At 40.1% G+C, this 24,652-nt stretch overlaps 1 protein-coding gene across 3 annotated transcripts in view; it reads right to left on the bottom strand.

Annotated features, from left to right (window-relative positions):
* sdk1a (sidekick cell adhesion molecule 1a) overlaps window positions 1–22,894 on the bottom strand; it is a 235,178-nt gene extending 212,284 nt beyond the window's left edge. For all 3 annotated transcript variants that reach the window (XM_046834551.1, XM_046834552.1, XM_046834553.1), the window contains exon 1: window positions 21,930–22,894. In XM_046834551.1, the coding sequence (XP_046690507.1) occupies window positions 21,930–22,125 (196 nt within the window). In that variant the 5' untranslated portion in view covers window positions 22,126–22,894. The remainder of the gene's footprint in view (window positions 1–21,929) is intronic.
* Window positions 22,895–24,652: the final 1,758 nt, after the last annotated feature.

The following is a 24,652-nucleotide window of genomic DNA, read 5'->3' as shown; positions in this document are numbered from 1 at the left end:
AAACAGATTTGGAGGAAAATGTAATGCTACTGCATCCACAGACACCCTATAAACATTTGCGCTTTCAACTCTGTGGTAACAGTTTGGGGATTAACCAAATATGGTCTGGAAATGTCAGGTGTCCTAATATATTTATTTATAATTTAATATGATCATTTTCCTGTTTATAGGTTTTTACCAAACAGTTCATTGTAGTACGGGAATTTTCAGGAGGGCATTTGTTTCTTTCTTTATTATATTTTGACAAACGAATAGTTGTTAAGTAAAAGCTAATATTCTATATGTTTTGCATTTATGGCATGGCCCTGAACTATATTCTGATTCTGAGTCTGATATACATACTTTTTTCAACCTTAGATTCTAAAGCATTGCCCTTCACTTCAAACAACTGCTGTCAGTCTTAAAATGATCTCAAAGAAAATCCAAAGAAAAAAAGCATCAGTAATCGAACACCATATTACATGGTGCGTATGGACACTTTTTCCTTGTAAATTTTTAATAGCTTGATCTCATTACCTCTTTTATGTTCATGCAAACCATTCTAAAATGCTTACTGCTATGGAGAGGACAAAAGGTTTAAGGTAAAGATTCTGAATCGATATATGTTTCTTCCAGAAGTGGGCTTGGTCTAAAGCAGAAATCAGAACCATGATGCCTTACAAGCAGCCCAGAAGACCACACACAATAACGGCACCAAAAGCAAAAACAGAGTTAAAATAGCAAAGCAAACTAAACTTCCATGGCATTCCGGAGAACAAGACACACTGTGCCTAGAAGATCAAGGCCAGGACAAGTGCAAAGCTCAAGGCAGTCAACCAGCAGACAAAACAAGAAATACAAAATAAAAAAACTGTGTACCTTCTCTTCGTATCTGTTTAGAACACATTATCTGTCCCATTCAAATAGTGTATAGCATTCAGGAGCATCCCTAATTCTTTAATGAAATCATTATCCCCATTCTAAACGATTATACCATTATTTAATAATTAAAATAAATAAACCATTATTTCATAATTTAAATTGAAGTACATAGTTGTGTTTGCAGCTGTTATGTTTTTTGTGTATATTTTATCATTTCTTTTTCCCCATTCCCTTGTTCCTTTGCCAATAATTCTGGAGTCGACTGTTTTATGGTAAGGAAACGGGTAAAAAAAAAGTACTATGCAGTTTAATGTAAGCTAATTCCTGAAGCCGTTTGAGCGTTCAGTGAGGAAGATGCATAAAATATTGAAAATGGCTTCCAGTATAAAAATGAAGCATAGCCAGGCAGACATTAGAGATTCCATTTAAGCCGTACATGCTTGGGTGGAATCAGCTAACAAACACTCACAAAGGGATTCATTTTATTTTAATACTCTTCCCACAGCTGCTCAGCATCTGCGCCAAGCCCAGTGGACATCTTTTTTCATGAAGCAGACACATGCACAAACATAATTAGTTGTCGCACTCTCAAATAATATTAAGTGTGTGACAATCAGTCATTTTAATTGAAGGCATCAATTACAAAGAGATATTGATGGAGATCCATGTTTCGAGTGGCCCCGCTTCCAAAAACAAGCATCTCAGAGGTCAAGGTAAGCGCCAACTTTGTCTGCGTTCCATTTTTCTCATGGTGTGCAATCAGAAAACCGCCGTGCCGCAACATATGTGTGGCGTAATAGGTCGTGCCCTCGGAATATGCATATTGTAATATGAAATAAGCAGACAAGCTCGCCAGTGCTGGCAGAGACGGCAAAGGCAAACATCTGCACCGTGCTCATCAAGGCCCTGGACGCTCTGGAGGACAATGGCCTCACAGCAGATGAGCACGGATGGATAGAGAAATGTCCTGTGGTGCTTAATGACCCCCGAACAAAGCGGATTATGCCATAACACCCAAGCATGTTAACACAAACAGCATTTATTCACAAGCGCCAAGCCAGTTTTCATGCTAACCAAGTGGAAAACATACCACCCTGTGTTTAAAAAGAGGTGTGTTTATAGTATGGGGGGTATAATTAAATAAATAATGAATTATCGCTGGTCTGTCGGCCATGTGTTTGAAATGAGCGTAAGTACATAAGCCTTATTTTATTGCCACGTCTCTTCCCAGTTCATTTGCAATTGCAGTCACAATATTAATTGCTAAATCACTAAAGCAGTGGTGCCAGATTCAACATCAGCAAGTCTTTGAAAGGCTATAAATAAAGGCTATTCAATTATTATCTTTTTTCTTCATTAACATCAATAACATAGAAAGTACAAAAAAAAGATTCATGTGTGTTTTTTCAGCCACAAGGACATTAGATGATCAATAGGTTTGAGGTCAAAGCTCTATAGCAAGCCAGTCAAGATCTTCCATTCCAAACAATGTTAACCACATCTTCATGGAGCTCATTCTGTGCACAGGTTTGGTCTCTTGGTTCAAATAAGGGATTTTTTTAATGTAAAGAAATTCTGTAAAACTGTGTGCCTCCAACATTGTGTAACAGTTCAGGAATGATCCACAGGAAAGATCGGGTAAATCAGGTATCTGCAGTACCTCACAAAAGTGAGTCCACCCTTCACATTTCAACTATCATTTTATTATATCTGCTCAAGTGAAAAATACTAGACAACTAAAACTTTTTTAGTAAATTTTAAAGTAGTCAATGTACAGCTTGTATAGCAGTACAGATTTACTGTTATCTAAAAATAACTCAACATACAGCTATTATTATCTAAATACCTGGCAAAAAAGTGAGTAAATGACATGTCAAAACGGTGTCCAAAGTGTCAATATTTTGTGTGAGCACAATTGTTATCCAGCACTGCCTTAATCCTCCTGGCCATGGAATTAAAAAAGCTGCACATGTTGTTGCTGAGATCCTCTTCCACTCATCCATAATGAAATCAGGAAGCTGCTAGATCTTAGACACATGGCACTTATCTACCTTCTGCTTGAGACATTCTAGAGTCTGGAGACATTCTTGGCCACTCCATCACCTTCAGCAAGGCAGTAGTCATCTTGGAGGTGTGTCTGGGGTCGTTATCATGTTGGAAAACTGCCATTTGCCCAGTTTCTGAGGGGAGGGCACCATGTTCTGCTTCAAAATGGCACAGTACATGTTGTTATCCCTGTTCCTCTCAATGAACCGCAGCTCCCCAATACCAGCAGCAGCAATAGTGCTAGACACACTAGGCGATAACCAGGAAGTGGCCAGGATACAACTTGCAGTGAAATGAAAAGTTGAAAAAAAGAAAAATCTTGAATCTTGAATCCCTGGCCCTAGCATAGGTCATTAGCCACTTCTTGTTTAGCAGCAAAAGCTAGCGCTATTGATTCTTTAGTGTTTTTCATGCATGCGCAAAACGAATCTAATTTCCGGTACAGAGGGACCTTAATTTTATACCCCTTCCATTGTGGTTTATGTTTTCAAGTTAAAAAATTTATTTTTATTTTTAAATGCGCTCAAAGGGCAAGGCAGTTCAACCTTTTTGTACAATGGGAACCCAGATTTTAACAATTTTTCAGCATGTGAAAAGGATTGCATTCGGTACATAGGTGTACCAAAAACAAAACAAAACAAATTTCGGTATAAATAAGTGTTCCATTACACCTCTAATATATATATATTTGCATATTTCTTTTTTTCCCAGTACAGGGCTTTCGATACAGGCCTTTCTGAGAGAGAGAGAGAGAGAGAGAAATCTATTAAATGACACTACTAAAATAACTATGTTCACGCTAAAAAAAAATTTTCTTTTTTTTTGTTACACTGAAGAGATTAACTTTGTGATCACTTGGCATGACTTATGATGCACTGACTATATTTAGTTCTAACTTGGAAAAAAAAGACTAGTCACATGTGCACTGCACAGTGGTGGCTTGTACAGTACATATGAGCAGCTTGGACAGCTGTTCAACAAATGTTGTCCTCATTTACAACTTCCAGCTTAAATGCCATTTTACTACCAACGTTAACACAACCTCTTTTAATTGACCAATCATTTCTAAAATGATTTATATAACAATTGATTATAAACAATTATAAGCTAAAGTTTTATTGAGCTGCTTGCCTCTCTCTCTCCATGTTTTAAGGACGAGGGGCAGCGAGCATGCTGCATGTACCTCCCTAAGCTATTATTAAATTACTTTTATTATTATTGGTCAAAATAGGAATTGCAACAAGTGCTAACTAGGGGATACTAAAGCAGGAATCCATACTTGCTGTTTTTTTTTTATATTCAACAAAATTAGCCTTGTTTAACAACACTTCATGTCCAACAAGATCTTGCTACACAGCAAACAGAATTTAATTGATTTCTGCAAACAAAAACAAAATGTAAGTGCAGACATTATATCTATATTTTGCAGAACCACTACTACTGTAAGATATATTGCAAATATATGGGAAAGAGATTGCTCAGAAAAAGGTTTTTTTTTTTTTTATTTCCAAATGCTCTTGTATATGCACTTAGACACAAAGTAACAGGAAACTACATGCTTTATCAAACCTAGTTATACAAAGGTGTACATATTACATTCTTAATCTAGAAATCCACTAAATAGTAGCCTCTAGTTTCAAAATATTCTTCTTCATTTTTTCCTTTTGAGACTGTGCCATCATGCCACACCAAAATCTCACATTCACATTCAAAAGCCGCTGCTGGCTTTAAAGCAGCTATATTTTCAAAGCAATAAACTGTAGACATTATTTACAATGAAACCAGTGTGACAGATACTAAAATATGTCCATTCCACCATCTCCATTAACTAGTTTTATCCTGGTTGGGATTATAGTAAATCTTGGGAACAACTCGAGTGGAAATAAGATACTAAAATATATAATAATATAATTATGAGTTATTCATAATTCAGCACCCATGAAGCGTTTAAGCATCTGCAGAGTCTGAGCAATATAAAGAATGATTCTATGGATATATTATAGATTTTTACACTGATTAATTATTGACGAGATTAATTCAGGAGCAGAATGATGAAAGTACTAAAAAAAACTGTGAGCGCAGAACCCGGTCTTCAAAAAGCTCCTTTCTGTTTATGTGCCTGCTTCCATTATGAAGATGAGAATGAGAAGGGAATGAAATAAACAGGTTTCTGTAGAAGCAGATTAATTACACCATTCAGAAGGCACTTGGGCTTTGACATAATGCACTTGAGCTGGCCAAAGGCAAGGTTGTAGACATCCTTTCAATTACAGTCTACTTTTAGACTCGGTGCCCATGGGACAAACAACCAATGTCACTGCACTAGAATCTGAAGTGTTGGAATGTTACTGCAGGGTTCCACACGCCCAAAAAGAACTCAAGTATTTGATAAATTAATCTTCAAGAACATTTACTGAAGCTAGTGTAAACACGAAGGCTTTAGAGGCAAAGCTAGAAAGAAGGCTGATCTTTGATATCTCAGCGCTGGTGGGCGTATGTGTTTAACCTAGAGCTGCTGTGTTAATTATGACCAGTGATAATGATGATCAAGGAAGCAAATTAACCTCACTGGAACATGTCAAATCATATCTCTTGAAACGTCTCGAGTCGCCTTGGGTTTGTCAGCGGAAATAGACAAGTCGATGCATCTGATGAGTGCAAATGATGCAATGGCCAGCTACATGTGGAATTTCACCGTTGGCCGTTTATAAAGGCTGCCGTGTCCCTGGAACTGCTTGACTGTAACCAGATTGTAGACAATACCCACAGCAAAGACTCAACAACTAGAATAAACACACGCATATGGCGCAATGTGGTTAGTGAAGCATTTCAGAGATACTGCTGTGAGAAATATTTCTGGACGCACACAATGTGAACAAATATTTGTGCACTTGTTTATTTTACTTCTTTGTTCCTGTGACTGTTGAATTTCCTGTTCCAAATAATTCCCAGTTGCTGTTATGATAAGCTACACTCTTCTGAGTGGGCTTTCCAAGAAATTTGTGTGGAAATTTGTGAGCATTCAGCTACAAGAGCATTAGTGAGTTCAGTTCAGTTCTTCAACTCCAATCTTGTCTTCATGTAGTATGTTTAGTGCACAGGGGGCTGTCATGCTGGAGCATGTGTAGTTCCAGTGAAGGGAAACAATACTGCAACAGCATGCAAAGTCATTCCATATAACCGAAGGTCACATAAGCATAGCATGTATCCTCTGTAAGCTGTACCTGTGCTAGGAATTTGCCTCAAACCCCCAGATGCTATCCTGACAACTCCTTTAAAAATGTCATCTATATTTTATTGTTCTGAATTTTAAACTCTGGCCAATACTGGTTTAATTTTAAGTTTTGGCAGGAGGCGATAGAAAAGAGCATTTCACGGATTGAAGAAAAAGCACAAAAACCCTTTTCCCACAGGATATAATGGACACTTTAACAGACGCTGTATCTATTACCGAGCTGTTTTTCTACTGGTCATTTTATAGAAGGTAATATATGGCATTATCTTTCCGGGCGTGTGCACATATAGTCCATTAGAAAGAAAAAAAAAATTACTGATGCGTCACATCTGCAGACGACTAAAATCCCAGAATAATAATTACATTAGCCTAGCGCCGCATGTAAAATTAGTCCGGTTCGAATAGGTCATTCTGTTGCTAGAGTTTCAATTTACTAAAGAAGGAGAGAGAGAAAGCGCTGATAAAATATTTGCAGTACAATACTCTTAAAATCTATGGTGCAGTGTTTGGCCTATAACCAACTGAAGTGCGCACAGCTATTTATTGTAGATCTGTATGATGCAACTTGATTCCACTAATGAGAGCAGCACCGTAATAAAGCACCGAACATAATTACGGAGTTGAACCATGACGGATCGAGCTGAGCATGTAAATGTTAGGCTCGAGAGCTTGCATAAGCTAAAAAAAACAAACAAACAAATAAATAAATAAAAATAGCCAGAGGGATTGTAAGCCATAAAACAGCAATTTGTAAATCCATAAAAGAGCTATTTCAGTGGAGTATAAACTGTTCGTGCTGGAGTCCATCAGATTCTCCACTCGGGTTCTCTTTGGCTTTCTCATTGGCTGAAAGTGCTTATATATGTCTGTTCTTCTCCAAAGCTCTTCTCAAACCCACACACACACACAGTCAAACGCACATCCCCCACTTTAATTGCAACAGTTCCTTTCCGTAATGTGTTGATGTTGCCATTTCATTCAGACGTGTAATTTCTTTTCGCGCCAAGTAGTGCACACACATCATGTCCACAGGGCAAAACCCTATAATAAGCCACACGCTCAAACTACACAAACCTTTGGCCCTGGATATGATTACTTTTAGTAAAGTACTGCCAATCCAAATCTCTACCTCAGTCGCATAACTGGCTGCTGCCGGCACGTTGGTTCAGGTTCCCTGAATTACATCAGGTTTTTGCGGAGCTAAATTTAAAACCGTGCCCAGTAAAGGAAATGACACCATATGTCTCCTTGACTATGCTTTAGATCCTCCGTGCAACAGCTGGAGGAGATCAGTCAGTGGTTGGTTTCCCATGAGAGGCAAACCTAGTGGGCTTTTGGAGAAGCAGTGTAAACTGAGATAAATGTGGCCCTGAAGTTCCTCACTATTCTGGGACCTCTGCTTTAGTCTCTTTCCCTCCCTCCCTTTCTCCTCCCTCCTCCCTCCCTCCCTCCCTCCCTCACTCTCACACACCTCCCACTCTTAGAAACATTATTTATAGGTTATCAAACATGTCACCTCTCACATTCTACACGTTCTCTCCTTTTCATCACTCAGCTCTCCTAGGCCCATAACTCGCTGCCTGCTCCACTTCCATCAGATAAACTCTGACACCCATCGCAGCGTTACCTCCCTTCCAAGCTCGCCCATCTCTCAGAGCTCATATCTTACTGTCATTATTACAGCCGTTACACATGGTCTGAATAAGAGGTCGGGATTAACCAGGAGTTTTTTTTTCCTACAGAGTTTTCCAAAGAGACAGCGCATCGTTCACAAACCTAATCGGAAAAAAGCAATAGAAGCAGGGTACAATCACAGCAAAAACGGAAACTATTAGTGAGAGGTCGAGCGAGGACGCACACTTTCACACGGAAAAGTGCACGTAGACAGGTATTACATTTTCAGGGTCGTGAAACGGAACAACCAGGGAGATGCCTGATTACCGGGAGCACTTCTATTACATTGGTGATGAAAGCGTTCGATTTTTTTGTGTAGCGCATTTACCTTACATCTAGACTAAAGCTATTTGTATTAGTCTGAGGATGAGAGTGGGCCTGTCTGCTTATCACTCACACATCAATCTTGGCTCGCCTCTCAGAACTGACGACACAGCGGCTCCAGAGCATGACGCTCTTCAATTAAACTTTGAAGGAAGGGCTGCCTGTCAATGATAAACTCCTTCATCTTCTATCAAAACCAGAAGAGGTTTCGGGAAGAAAAATAAAAGGCCAACTAATTTGAAACAGAGGCCATAACCGCTTCGCTGCTGCTTGTTGCACAGCACACTGCCGTTCCTTTCTAATTATACTTTTCACGATTTCCTATTGCACTTTTAGTATAGCTGGAGCTCAAGGTCATCTCCTACGGCTGCAAAAAGAATACAGTCTTTCACACTTTCACACCAGCTTCATTGTCTGAACCACAGGTTGAATCAACCCACATGCACAGGGAATGAAAAAGAGGGGGGAAAAAAGAGCACGAGACAAACATGACGGCGGAATTAGACCGAAAGCGGACATGAACCGCAGGATCACCTGAAAAAGCGAGATAAACGCAATGTCATCGAGGTGGGAGGCATTACCCCTGACAACAACGGCACCATTAAGGCCGGATAATAAGAGGAAATAGCTGTTCCTTTGCCCTTGTTCATGGCCCTGAAGTTTTTCCAGTTACAGTTGTCTCCAGCACCTGCTTCTCTCTCTCTGATCAAACCACACTGCTCTCCCTCCCATTTATCATTAATTACATTACTTAGCCATAATCAGTTTGTCCATGGAGTTTAATTGACCTTGTAATTTTAGGTGAATGCCAGCCGTTTACCTTAATGCAAATGTGAGGCAACCATATTAGCCGTGATGTGTTTCTTCCTCGGCCGCATATTAGCTCACCAGTCATTAGAGGAATTTCCATTTTGCTGATTACACAACAACTAATCTGTGCTTTTGCACAAGTCGCTAAAATACGCTGTAAACAGAGGCAGTGTAGTGTAAAATTGTATAGGATAATATACACTATATGGACAAAAATGTTGACACCTGACGGTTAGATTTATGTGTGCTTTTTGAACAACATTTGCTGTTATAATAATCTTATGCTCCTGGAAAGATGTTCCACTAGATTTTGGAGTGTGCTTGTGAAGATTTGTGTTTATTTAGCCACAAGAGTGTTAGCAAAGTCAGGTACTGATGCAGGGTGAGAAGGTCTGGGGTGCAAGCAGCGTTCCAATTCATCCCAAAGGTGTTTAATAGTGTTGAGAGCTCTATAGCAGGCCACTCAAGATCTTGTATCCATGTAAACCATAATCCATGTAAACGTTGTCATTCTAAAACATGTTTTTCGGTCTCCTACTTCAAGTGTTGGGAAAATGTTATGCGATTCCTAAACAATTGTGTGCCTCCAACTTTGTGGCAACACTTTGGGGTCAAGAACCACATATAGCTGAAGAAAGTCAGGTGTCCCAATACTTTTGTCCATATAATATACAAGAGCCCTCCTTTGATTTATAAGTCTTAAAGCAAGATTTAAAATTTTGCATTTAACTCATTTCTTTAAAGAAAAACAACATTGACATAATGATATCAGAATGTGCTTTTCTTATTTATCATAATATCTTTTTCAGATTTATTATTTGAATAGTATCCTAAGTAGTATTTTTTATTCTATTTGTAATTATTTATGACATGTTTTCAGTCACATTTTTGATTTCTTTTTTGTTTTTAAGAATTCCTTTTAAAATTGATTTTTTTATATTTTTTATGATGAACTGAAAACAGGTTTTTTTTCCCTCATAATGTCTGTAATGTAAATGCAGTGTAAACATAATTAACATTATACATAATTATGCAGTGTAGAATTGTCTTCAAACTTTGTATTTTTTTTTTCATTGATAAAACCTATTCAAAGGTTGCAAAATATTTGTTGTTCATGTTGTTCTTAATGGTGATGACAATGTTGTTGTTGTTGTTGTTTTGTCCGGCTTTGTTCACTGCTGCTTTCATTGTGCAGACAATTTTATTCCCAACCTTTTCTCCCGCATAGAAAACTGCTACTGCCTCGCTGATAAGTGGAGAAGCATAGCTGGTCAAATCTGCTGAGAGAGAGGGAAAGCGAGTGCTGCTGCTCATTTAAATCATCTGATAATGTATCACAATAAATGTTCAAGCCTGCATCCCCAACCACATGTTGTGCACTGTGTTAGAATCTCTCAGAATTACAGTTATCGGCTCAATCGCATTCCTACAGAAGCTTATCATCGTCAAGGCACAATGCATGGTGACTGTAGCAGACAATTGAGCGTTCCCCTGCTAAGCAAACATAGACGTTTGCCTCTAATCCCTGCCTAGCACACGAGAACGGTGCAAAGACCACACTTCTGTGTCTTCTGCTACATATATCTGACAGCCAATACAAAAAAAGGCTTGATTAAGCATATAGGCAGTAAGGCAGAACAAGAAATAAAATGCCCTTGCTATTTGTCTCAAATGAAGAGAATACATTTACATTCTCCGATAGACGTGATTAAGCTGATCATCATGGTCCTGCCAATAAGAGCGAACATACAGATGAGCCATAGAATGAAAAACAGCTCCGTGTGCAATACCTCACCATTCTGTACCATTAAACTCGAAGCTGTTCGCCGAAAAAAAATAAAAAATCTGTCTGAGAAATATATATTGCCCCCCTTAAGCATTAATCCATTGGCATTTGTTTTATGAAAAGAAAAGAGCAGGTTTGAGAGAAGAACAGATTACTGTGCCATTTGAAACGTAGTATTTGGCAGGCCATTTTTTTTTTCTAAAACAGGGTTCGAACAGGAGCTTGTCAGCATTACTTGAATAAAAGAGATATGAGTGTACCAATTTTCACACCCCTGTGTGTGAGCAAACTGGGCGTATGTGGCGGCGGCTCTCGCAGTCTGGAAGCCCATTTTGCAAATAAATCACAATGCTGAAGCATACTCCTTAACACATGCTTTCCCCCAGGAGTCCATGAAGCATAGACAGAGTTTGTAATTTTCGAATGACATTTTGATGCCGGAAATCACAATCACCTACTACCAAAGCTTGTTTTTGTTTGTTTTGTAATTATAGTTAGAATCCTGCCTGACTTCACTTTAATCTGAATCTTGCTTTTGAGGCTAGTTTCATAGTAACCTGAATACATTAGCAAAAATTTTATTTGTACATTTTTTGCCATTCCTTCAACAGTCAAAAACTGAGATGTTATTTTGTTTAGCTGAAACACTTTCCTAAGTGGCTACATTTAAAATTAGCTGTGTTGTAGTGCACACTGAGTATACAAACATAGTAAAAAATACGATGATGTATTTTTAGTCATTCTTAGATCGAGTCTAAGTGACCCATTCAGCTCAATACAAACTAAATGGTGGCGTGCCCTTGTCGTTGCACCTGCTATCCGGTTTTGATAGTGCCGACTGAGATAAATTTCACTTTCAACCTTCCGATCGCATTTTTTGAAAGAGGATGGAATGTTCACCCACAACGGCGTCAACTCAAAGAGACGGAAAGTAAATAAACGTCTGACGTAAATCATGCAGCCGAGAGCTTATGGGTTTTTTTTTTGTTTTTTGTTTTTTTTCACTGAAGTGCAGTTTCAGATGTTTCAGGGTATTTTTGAGAATTTTTTACAAACACTTTTGCTCAGAGTTTTCAGATAAAATGGTATAAACTGCATAACAGGACGCTCTAGACTAGATTTTGTAATGCATTCGAATGTTATTACTGTATTATATGATATTATTATATGACATTCTATTAATTGACAAAACTGCCTCACTTTATACTGTGTTATGCAGATTTGGGTCTTCAATAAAATGCTTCAATTGCAAAATAGTACTCTACTTCTTTATATAATGTAATTGATTTCTAATACATTGATTTCACATCCCAGTGCAATGAATCTGTTCTGAATTCATGTGGTGTTTTGTGGATTTTTTTGGACACTAGAACAAAAAAAACCTGAGAACTGTTGCCCTAGCAGACTCCAAATGCCCCCCTGATGTCATGGGGCTCAGTCTAGGTTATTAGACCTGGCATGGTGGTCACAAATCAACCACCTGCTGCAGCTCAACCAAGCACCTACAACAGCTGCTGGGGAGCTGAGCAACCCCCACGGCACATACACACCAACTCGACACCATACCACATCATCAGGCTCATTTTCATAAAGCACTGACGGCCAATGGCCTGCTGCAGGCAGATTTTTCCAGGCAAGAGACCATTACTGAAGTCACCGCCTGTGTGCACTGGTGGAATAAGTGATGCTGTGGAATTTCACGGATGGCAAATTTGACAAAATATTTGTTTCTAGCTCACAACCCGGACGAAAGCCAGAACTTTACAGTCACAAAGAAGGAAATGATTAATCCTGACTTTTTGCCACTGGTTGGGTAACTTTGTTGATTTTTTCAGTGTGTAGCTTCACTGTTCAGTATGGTTAATTGTCTGACCCAAGTTGGCTCCTCTTTTATAGTATACAAAGGTTTTTCCTCTACCACACCCACAGAATACACAATATGGCCAGAAGCTTCTAGACACCATAACACCCATATGTGGCTTTTTCTTAAACTGTTACCACAAAGTCACAATTGTCTAGAATGTCTTTGTGTGCTTTAACGTAAAATTTCTTTTTTTTTTGGTTTTGGGGTCTAGCCAAATCCTGCTCCATCATGATGATGCACAAAATAAGATTAATGAAGACATGCTTAAGAAGGTTGCATTAAAAGAACTTGATGTCCTGCCCAGCTGACCTCAACCCCACTGAACAACTCTGGAATGAACTGGAACACAGAAAGAAAGCAAACCTTCTCACCCAAAATCAGTGCCTGATCTCCTGCCGCTCTTCTGGCTGAATAATCACAAATCCACCCAGGCATGCTCCAACATCTAGTGGAACACCTTTCCAGAACGGTGAAGGTTGTTTATAACAGCACTCGACTCCAAATGAATGCCCATGATTTTGAAATAAATTGTAAAATGAACAGGTGTCCACATGCATTTGTCCAAAAAAAGACAAAAAAACAACAACACGACCTTCAACGGCAGAAAGTCCAACCTTCTAAAGCGGAGAAATCCCACTGCACCTATCACACACCACTAAAGCTTTATGCCTCGTATGTATCTCCTATGTTAGTTCATGCATCAGTACCGCCCCCTCCACTGTACGCTGTACAACACTGATGTTGTAGAACTTCCTGCTTAAGAAAAAGTATGTAAAAGTAAGGGGGAAAACTCAAAGTTTTGTTGTATAGAGTTGGGCAACTTTCACCCCCCCAAAAAAATATATATCACAGAAAATTCACTCCATGGAGAAAGCCACTTACTGCGAAAGGATAAAGAGCAAGCACTCATTCAGATTACTAATTTCTCAAGAGAGTCGAAGAGAAACATGCATTAAGCAAAAGCAATGCCAGCTGCTAATTTTGAGACGACCTTGTTCGCTTTCCAACAATCATAGAATACCATGTCCTGTCACTCAGACGGATGGCTCACTGGGGGCTTTGCGTGGGTTCCACATTTAAAATGCTTTTTAGACGGCAGGTTCGTGTAGGCACAGATCATTTGTGCAAATCTATGCTTGTTGGGATTCTAAGCGCAGCGTGTGTTTGCAAAAGAGAGAACGTCGAGATGTAAATGACATCGTCACTTCATTAGGAACACGTAGCAGATTGCTTCCAGCATCTCAGGGTCAGATTTAAACATCGGCAGTAAACATTAAAGAGTCTCTGGTCCAGGAGCAGAGAATATGCTGAGTGTATTGTTTTGTTTTTTTCTACCCCTGTACCAAAGCACTTGGAATATTTATGGCCTTTCCATCACGTATAGGAATGTAAAAATGCCTGAGCTCATAAAGCTTTCCTGTAATTCCATCTTTCAGGCAAGTCAATGAGCTTTCATTGTGATCCCGGTGCAAAAAAAAAAAAAAAAAAGAAAAAACATTTTGAAAAAAAGGAAGCATTACTTTGTTTCATCTCATCTCCGAGCAGCAGGAGTGAAGTTCAACAGGTGTTTCCTGTGTCTGCTAGATTCCACACTGACCTCCTGGCCGGACAGTCAACACAGAAACTCCAACAGATAGCAAGCATGTTTGTTCTAAACCAAGCCCTGTTTCTCATGCTGAGCTTCACATGAATCCACATTTCATTTGACTATTTGATATTAGTGAAACTGCAATTGGGATCAAAGCATAGAAGAAAACATAAGGGGGAAAAAAAACAGTCTTTTACTTCCAGAAAATGATAAACCATTTGTTGATGATCATATTCAGCATTCATATGATGTGTCCATGAAATGCTAGATAATAGAAGAAGAAAGCCTAGAAGATAAAAATGTGGGAGATTTGCCATTTGAGATCAATATCTGTGGGCGAACACACTTTATGGAAAAACCTGGCATAAAATTGCTGCTATGATTTATGTGTTCCTGTGTTCTGCCTTGAGAATAGAAATCACTACATGGTGGGCAAAAACTACACAGGCATGCCAAACCCCTGTCAAATGAAACTGAAAGAAATCCTGGCTTTATTAATGAACTTATGATTTTGTGTGTGAATTTCTTTTTTTCATCATTAGCAAACTCTAGACCTGAGGACTTGCCCTCGATAGTTTACAGTTTTATTATTCCTCTTCTACCACACATGAATCTTTTTCTAAGGCTTTCACAAATGATTTTAAGCTTGATCCTTTTGAAAGAAGAAAAAAGTCAAATATAAGCTGGCATTCAAATACTAGTGTGTTTTTGGTGATGTATTTCTGCTGGTCCACTCCCGAAAATCAGCTTTGTTGGAAGCTGAGATATCATAGCTTCCTGACAAAATTGCAAATGAAACCAAAGCACCAGGCAAAAACAAGCCTGAAGTCTGGCTATTTTTATCTTGAAGTTCAGTGGTGACAAAATTCTCAGCCTGAAGCATGAATTCCACATCACCATATTACACAGAGGATCATTTACATATGGCCCAAAATCATAGTTTCAGCTGATGGATGGCGTAATACAGAGCTTGGGAGACCAATACGTATATCTGCTACCTCCTGTATGATTCAGCTGGGAACAATTATGATGCTTTGAAGTAATATAAGCTGGCAAATATTAACTTATTATCTTGTTACTAATACTATGGTAAAAAAGAAATTTTCGATTCTGTGCCATCGCAAAAATCCTGGTATCCCATAGCATACAATTATGTACAAAACAAATTCTGAAAAAAAAACATTACAATTTTTGTGCATTTTGTGAATGCAGATTCTCTGCTAGTCATATGTTGTATAGCTAACTTACTTTGGTTTCAATTTCTCCACAGGCGTTGAGATACTAGACTAGATTCTGCACATTAAATCTTATCCCAGATTTGGGTAATAACAAGTGATATAGCAGGGAGTATGTAGAGTATCACTTATGACAAATAAGTATTAGAATGATATACAGAATATTATAGAAAACACAAAGTAATAGCATAGGTATAACAGAGATCAGTACAAATATCAGTTATAACCACACTTGTTCTAGGATGGGCTTCAGTATGGGTTGTATAATGCATGTGTATAAGGTGGAGTATGCAAAATAATATTTTTTAGAACAAGGTATCGCACAGAGAATGCATAATTGTATCAGTTACAAGCCTGGGTGTAGCATTGGATACGCAAAGTAATACTGGATTTAGCTTAGGATAGAATGTGGAGGTTGAGGACTCATATTAGTTATAAATATGGAATTTAATGCATTATGGAGTCAGCAGAATATTATTTGTTCTAACATGGAGTTATATTGAGTTGTATTGGTTATATCATGGGGTATCACATGATTATGCATAGTAATATTGATTACCTAGCGTGGCGTACGTCTTGTACCATGATATATAGCATAATACCACACACTTTGTGGTAAAAAGTTTAAAATACTATGCTTTCTGTCTTTTTCTGAACTTTATCATGCCAATATACAATAATACATGGATATACAATGTCCGTCAAAAGTTTGGAAACACCCAGGCTTTCATTTTTAGAGACATATGCATTTTCCTTACTAGGTGAAAATGGAAGAAGAAAACGCACAAGAATTAGACAGCGATTGACCGGAAGAGACTTCTATAGACAGATTAGTCCAAATGTAAGATTTTTTATCCAACAGAACAACAGGTGAAAAGATATTACCAGCCTGCCTCATACCCACAGTCAAACATAGGTTAGCTCTATGTTTTGGGTGGAAGCTCCATGTTGGTTGGGGTTGTCTCGAAGCAGGGAAGGTTGGAGAACTATTTCAAGTGAAAGGAATATTGAACCGACATGGCTACCATTCAATACTTTGACGCCATGCATTTCCATCTGGATTGCGTCTAACTGGAACCAACTTCACAACACGAGAAGACAATGACTAGAATCGTACATCCAAGCTCTGTAAATGTTTTTTTAAGAGTAAATACTGTAGCTGGATGAAAATTATCATTTTTAAGATGAATTGGATCATAAAGTCAGAAAAAAAATAACCAACTAGCGAAGAATAACTTTGGCAAGTTTTACAAGTGTTTCAGCTGAATGTTTGGAGAAACGAACTGTCCGGATGCCAAGAGCGGGTAAAGCTGTTATTTATGTTATAGGAAGATTTTTTAATAGAAATAAAGTTCAACCTCTGTATATATCTGGTCCAAGTAAATCTTCATAGTGTTAAATGAGCTAGTTTGGTGGCATATGAACAAAACATGCATGTGTCTCTCATAAGACTAGACAATACACCTTACAGACTATGTGTTTCCAAAATTTTGACAGGCACTGTATTTATATAGGCATCATAACACAATATTTAAAAAACATGAGCCACATAATAAAAATAATATATCAAATGATGGTGATGTATTAAAGCTAAGTAACTGAAAAGGCATCCTAGTGCACCATGTAAACCTGACTGAACGGTTCATTTCGTTCACGTTTTTAAAAAGACAAGCACAACTCCATTCGAAGTCACTCAATTTGTCATAAAGATACGATGATGACAATTTGGCGTGCCCCTTATTTGATAACAATAGGCGCTCATTTTTCATTACAATGTAAAACCGCTAACATTTTTGATGTCAGAACGAATTTCTTGCTTCCACTTCCCATGACAGATGAGATGACAGTTAAGGGCTGAACCTATTATCTACCAATCTGTAAAACGGAAATGAAGCTTTCAGGAGGTAATAGGTTTGCATTATCTTACAAGTGCTCTTGGGTTATTACCAAACTCTCTAACAGAAAAGCTTCTTTTATTATTACATTTTTTTCTAGATCTAATTACTTGGTATAGCAATTTCATCAAACTTTTTCTGTGTTTATCTAGACATATGATTTAAACAACAGTCTGGGGCAAACGTAAAAGTGTAATCCCTGGTCACAGCAATTACAGTCGCCCACAATTGGCTGCGAGCGCCATCAAAGTTTCGCGCAACAAAATTAAGAAATTCAAATAGCCTTATTGCTTACCCGAGGGACAACAATTTATAATTTCATTAACCTTCAATCTCTGATATTACAATTAATGTTAAGACAAGTCATTTTAAGACAGGGAAAATGAAACTGATAATAACCAGCTTGGGCGTTCTTTTATATTCTGAACACTCATACTTTTGTGAACAGAAAGCCATAATTCAGTATTGTCATGATTTACTAGCTTCGACCGGACTGCGACGTGGCTCTTGTGAAATCGATGGTTGCGTGTGCATTCTATGGCCATGCGAATCAATCGGTTATGGTTCTAAAGCGTCCTGCTTAAACACTCGTCTATCAAATCAATGCCCCCAAAAGAATGGCAATCAAGAAATTACATGCGGTTGTACTTTTCAATTTGCTAGGTGTTCCGGACTATTAAAAAAGTCTCGTGTTGAACTCCTCCAATGCAGGCAAATGTTTCTTGGGAAAAAAAAAAAAAATATATATATATATATATATATATATATATATATATATATATATATATATATATATATAAAACAGAACACTAAAATGAGAAGCGTCTGCAGTGAACTGATTGCACAGATGGTGTGGCAATGAAATGCAAAGGTTTACACCGAGGAATGAGCAGTGTGGCTTTGTCTGCTGGCACAGGCAGCCCGTGATGTACAAGCAATAGCATAATAAAGCAACATAACATGGAGGGGAAAAAACTGCACTTAACTGTGGAACAGGCACAAACATTATGAGTCATTATTATTACAAGCACAGACATTGTTAGTCAAGGAGCACGGCTATGCTTTGTGCAGATTAAACAACTCTGACCCGTTCCGATTTAAAACAGCGATAAACACCTGACATCTGGAAAGTCTCTGACTCTCGAAAGAATACGATTTCTCAGAATCGTCCGATTTATCCTGCACCCATCCATGCTCATGACCACTTGGCACACACTTGTGCTACATCACAGCTTGAACCCATGAATGGGATGATGCTGTGTGTCATACATATTTATTCCCACATTATATGGAAGGGAAAGGTTAAAATGTCAACCGTATCCTAGTATGTGCGCTGATATCGCTTCTGGCTCCCCGCATCGGATCGATACAAGCCGGCCCCATCGCAGGAACAACGCTGGGAGCTCTGCAGATATCAAAGGACCTTGACACAGGACTTGGGAATTGGCTGACACTGCTTACATGCCATTCTCATTCAACCTTTAGAAAGTGTATAAATATACTAGTAAAAATAGGTTCCGTACCAAACCCCGCACTATGGAAGAGAACAAATGGAAAACTGTGAACCTGAGAACATTTTGGCGAACTGAATTTTCCTATGAATTTGCTTTCGGGGGGGATCTCAAGCATAGTTCCGGGTGTTTAAAGTTAATCAGTAATCTCAGCTGATCTGACTGTAGACTTTGGAGCGTTGAACGCATTCACTGTGGGCTCAAACAAGTGAGAAATAAAAAAACAAAGGAAGAAATCAGATTCCTCGAATACCTTCGTGCACTTTGACAACAATTCCACTATACACTATAATAAAGTATTACTTATTAAGGAATCAGGTGGAATGTACATGAAGCAGGTCTTATTACTTAAGATTATAAACAGACTTCAAGTCACAGAGAATCAGGAATGTACATTCTTCTTGTTTACTCTATACAGAAAATTATACATCAAGGCTTCTTTTATTTGATACGATCTTGAATTTAGTACAGTACAGCACAAAAGTAAGTACACCCCATGCCCAGGAGGACTCAAGCAATGCTGGATAACAGTGGTGCTCACACAAAATCACTTATGTTGCCAGTTATTTAGACAATAATGGTTGTATGTTGTTATTTTTTAGAGTACGTTAAATCTACACTGCTATACAAGCTGCGCCTTGACTACTCCCAAACATATCCAAGTTTCATTTCTATAGTATTGTCCCTTGAGAAGATACTAAAACGGTTGCTGAAATGCAAGAAGCAAACATTTCTTTTTTTGGGATACTGTATTTTATGCGTGCCTTATTTATAGAGTGCATAAGGTAAGACGGTAGATCCGTTTTCTTAAAGATTAGATCTCTAACTGTTAGGCAGGTTCAACATTTGAATGATTCCTGCCCATGTTTAAGAAGCTCAACCCTCCAGGATTCGGTATCAGTATAATATGACCTACAGGAACCATATCAAAACACAAACAAACATTCTATCTAAGCTATTCTATAGTTTCATGTTTCCAAATCTGATGCTTTGTGGCATCAAGAGCAACTTAAGAAAAAGGATTTAATACTTAAAAAATGTAGAATGTTCTCCAAAAAGATGACAGTGATACCCAGAGCTGGATATACAGAATGATAAGGTGTCCTGTTTGTTAAAAACCTAAACCTTTGATCATTTTAGATAAAAAAAAAAAAGAGAATTAGCTTGCTGATAACTGGCACTGATATTAGGGTAAGATTCGTGGGTACCACTAAACACATTCAAACTGAAGAATAACACATTCAGAATCACTTGTTCCACATTAGCGTGCTTCTAAATATCACCCCAAAAGAACTTGTAAACAAAGCGTGATTGTAAGTAAATGTGTATTTATTGATGCGATACACAGATACTGATGAGGAGGCTGAGATTTTAAGTGTTATAACAAAGTCACTGCTCATAATACAACCATAACACAATGGCACAGTCTCTTGTTATAACACAATGGCAAAGTCCATGCCCATAACACAACGGCCCAGATATCACATTCACTCACACTCTCCCAGTACAAAAACCTTGAGGAAAGTTTAGTAAAGTGACCAACCGCCAAACATGTGTGACATACAGTGTTGACGTTCCTCTATGAACAGTAACGTACCCACATTGAGAAGAATTGCAGCCACCTTGAGATTTCCAAGGACAAAACGTGTGCCTGTAGTACATGTAATTTATAAATGAGCTATAAATGAGAAATTGGAGCTGGTAAGCAAACTCTGGAAGAATCATTGACTAAAAAAAAACATTTTAATATAACCCACATGTTTTTTTTCTGTTATCTTCTTTTGTGTTTAGGGAAAAAATGCGTGCAGAAGGAACTGCCACAACAAGTTGTTCAACTGCCTTTTTTTCAGCTATAAAAAAAAACAACAACAACAACAACTGATAAACAGTTTACACAATCATTCTCATGAGACAATGGGATTTTGGGATCAGGTGCTTGTCAGCGATGCCTCAAGGTGAATGTCTGTGTAATTCACGAGCCTCAGCTGGATTGTGCAGTATGAACACCTCTACTCTGACAAGACCGTACGTTGCAAGCTATAAATGTCATATAGTGTGAGGAGTAGAGGAATTCTGGGTCAAGCGGTACCTGAACAAACTAACAACCATGCTGTTCAAATGCAATCCTACTGTACAGCTGCATCGATTATATGCATAAAGAAGCAACAGTCTGCATATATGCTAACGTGCACGTTTAATCCCTGCGTCTGCTGAGTGTGGAGGCTTCTTCTTTCGTGAGCGTCGACTCTAAAAGGAGAACTACTCACACTAATTTGCTCCGATCTTCAGAGATGCAAATTTTATGACATCTCAAGAGACCAAAATACATATTTGGTGGGTGGAGTTGGCTGGGAGCTGGATGCGCTGGATGCGCTTTTTCTATTCATGAAATGGAGCTCACATTTTTTTCTCCTCGTTTATCCCTTTTAAGTCTAATCTGCACAATATTAGGCGAATTATATAAAAGGAATCCGGTTAATGGGCCGTGCTGTTTTGATTCTTTACAGCCGAATAGAAGAAGCCTGCCTCCGATAATCATGCACGACTGATCTCAAAACTCCTAAATAAGCAAAACCTCAGGTCTTTAATGAACCCTGGATGTGTTAATGCAACACTGGGGGTGTTAAGCTGGTTTGGCACTGTGGCTGCTCGGGATCAAATCGGGCTTTTTTTTCTCTCTGAAGCACGAAATGAAGCACAGTTGTGATGGAAACTTTGAAGTAAATCTTGCTGGAGACTTCCAAGAAGCATTTAGTGAGAGTGTTGAAGAGAAGTTGTAATAGAAAGTCTAAAGAGGGAACACATTTTTTGTTCAATCTAACCCAGAGATGGGGGTGGGGGAGCCAGTGTGCCATCTGGGACCAGGCCAGGATAGAATTTGACCTTCATGACTTTTTATTGTTGCTGAGATGCTTCAGGGCTGCAGACACACACATCAGATCTCCATTCTTATTGAAATCAAGCAGACCTTCTCACACAGCTCATTGGCTGTAGGATCCATACGGGAGGCGCTGCTCACTCATCCATCAAAAACCCTCTGAACGGTGATTGTACGGTTTGTTTTTGTCACGTTTTGTGCAACACGCGATCTTTTCCTTACCTTGCGCGACGGCTTTCAACACGTGGATCTGAAAGCACAGGAGCGCCCAGTAACTCCTCGTACACGACGCCAACTTTCTCCTTCTCCTGTAACTTCTCACAGTATCTGACATGTTCTCGGGCATCTTCGTACCACCTCGAGCAGACCTGCATAGCGGCGCGACGCCCGCGTGTCCCCGTTCGCCCTCCGATCCCATGACCGGCTGCGTGATCCTGCGGTCGCGGCTCCCCCTTTATTGTTCCACGCGCTCGCGCACTTCCCAAGCCGAACTTCTCTCACGCCGGATTGTCGCGTCGTTGCGCAGACATGGAGCTCCGCGTGCGTGAAGAATCCACGCGTCTCAGATCTGATTCCTAACGGACGCGTCCTGCAGAAGCAGCACGCCTCATCCGAGTGGCGGAGACGAATGATCCCTTTAGATATAAATAAAAATATCCTCCACGATTTCCTAAACAGAAAAGTTGCTGCAGTCTGCGAGTCACTCCGTGTTCTTACATCCAGACATCCATCAAATCCTCGCATTCGTTTTCTGAGGTCTCACTCGCATCTCCGAGTCCTTATTCCAGCGCTCGGAGCTCCACTGAAGCCGAACAAGCTGTTGCCTCCTCCTGCGTCTCAGATCACATTACACCAGCGAGTTTTACGCGTCGCTTGTAGACACTGTGACTCAGTTAACCATTGACTGAATATTTCTCACCACCGAGCAGACTTTTCCCTCCCGGGGCAGGCAGAGATCGGATTTCCCCCAGCGGATAATAACAGGCTGCGTCAGTGCGGCTCGCATGAGGATCCGACTAGTCTTATAAAGCACTAACAAGCCATGCGACTAAAATAGAAGTTTGAAAGCAGAGCGCGGAGCCTCAAAGCGCTCAGACGAGCAACAAGCGAAAACACATCTGCTGAGGAAAGCGAGAGATCCGGCAAAGTGCAGCAGCAGCAGCGTGAAGGCGCGCGTTCACTCCCACAACTCCAACTCCAACCAGCGCTCTTCAACTGACTTCCTCACTGCTCCGCGTCACTCCCCCGCCCCCTACTTTAACTACCCCATCACACACCACCTGCTCTAACTACCCCCGCTCTAACTACCCCATCACACACCACCTGCTCTAACTACCCCATCACACACACCCCTGCTCTAACTACCCCATCACACACACCCCTGCTCTAATGACCCCATCACCCCCCAGCTCTAAATACCCCATCACACACCACCTGCTCTAACTACCCCATCAAACACACCCCTGCTCTAACTACCCCATCAAACCCCCATGCTCTAACTACCCCATCACACACCCCTGCTCTAATTACCCCATGACACCCCGATCTAACTACCCCATCACATCCCCTTGCTCTAACTACCCCATCACACAGCTCCTGCTCTAACTACCCTATTACACCCCCTGCTCTAACTACCCCATCACACACCCCTGCTCTAACTACCCCATCACACCCCCTGATCTAACTACCCCATCACACCCCTGCTCTAACTACCCCATCACACAGCTCCTGCTCTAACTACCCCATCACACAACTTTGCTGTAACTACCCCATCACACCCCACCTGCTCTAACTACCCCATCTCACCCCTGATCTAACTACCCCATCACACCCCTGCTCTAACTACCCCATCAGACACCACCAGCTCTAACTACCCCATCACCCCCGATCTAACTACCCCATCACACACCCCTGCTCTAACTACCCCATCACACCCCACCTGCTCTAAATACCACATCACACACACCCCTGCTCTAACTACCCCATCACACCCCTGCTCTAACTACCCCATCACACCCCTGCTCTAACTACCCCATCACACAACTTTGCTGTAACTACCCCATCACACAGCCCCTGCTCTAACTAGTCCCCACACACAGCCCCTGCTCTAACTACCCCATCACACAGCCCCTGCTATTACTACCCCATCACACAGCCCCTGCTCTAACTACCCCATCAAACCCCTCTGCTCTAACTACCCCATCACATCCCGCTGCTCTAACTACCCCATCACACAGCCCCTGCTCTACCTACCCCATCACACACCCCTGCTCTAACTACCCCATCACACACCCCTGCTCTAATTACCCCATCACACAGCCCCTGCTCTAACCACCCCATCACACAGCAATCTGCTTTAACTAGTCCCCACACAGCCCCCGCTCTTACCCACCCATTCTGTAATCAAACCCTCCACACAGCACACCTGCTCTAACTCCCCTGCCCTCTCTGAACTACCCCAACATACATCTGCCACCTGCTCCAACTGCTCTACCCTCTCCAAACTGCTCCATCACACAGTCCCCTGCTCCCTACTCCACTGTCCTCACTTAACGTGTGCACACACACACACACACACACACACACACACACACACACACACACACACACAGCCCCTGCTCTAAATCCCTGCTTTCTCTAAACTGCCCCTTCACACAGTCATGTTTTAAACTGCCCTTACTCAATATTGGCCGCCCCTCGCTATGTTTCCCTACGTACTATAAACAGCCCTATCTTAACTCCCCTGTTCATTAAACTGCCCTCTGCACTTCCCTGGATTCTCTCAGCTCTCTAAACTGCTTCCTAGTCAACATGGCATGTCTGGGTTAAACTGTCCCACCCTCACCAATACCTTGCCCTTTCTAACTTACCCTTTGCTCTAAGCTGCCCCCTACTTTACCTTCCAGACCACTCTACCGTACCTGCAACTTAACCACCCAGTTCAT

The sequence above is a fragment of the Silurus meridionalis genome, chromosome 22 (assembly GCF_014805685.1).
Source record: "Silurus meridionalis isolate SWU-2019-XX chromosome 22, ASM1480568v1, whole genome shotgun sequence".
Taxonomy (NCBI): Eukaryota; Metazoa; Chordata; class Actinopteri; order Siluriformes; family Siluridae; genus Silurus; species Silurus meridionalis.
The sequence above is the reverse complement of the archived record's forward strand: the minus strand, read 5'-3'. Positions and strand labels throughout refer to the sequence as shown.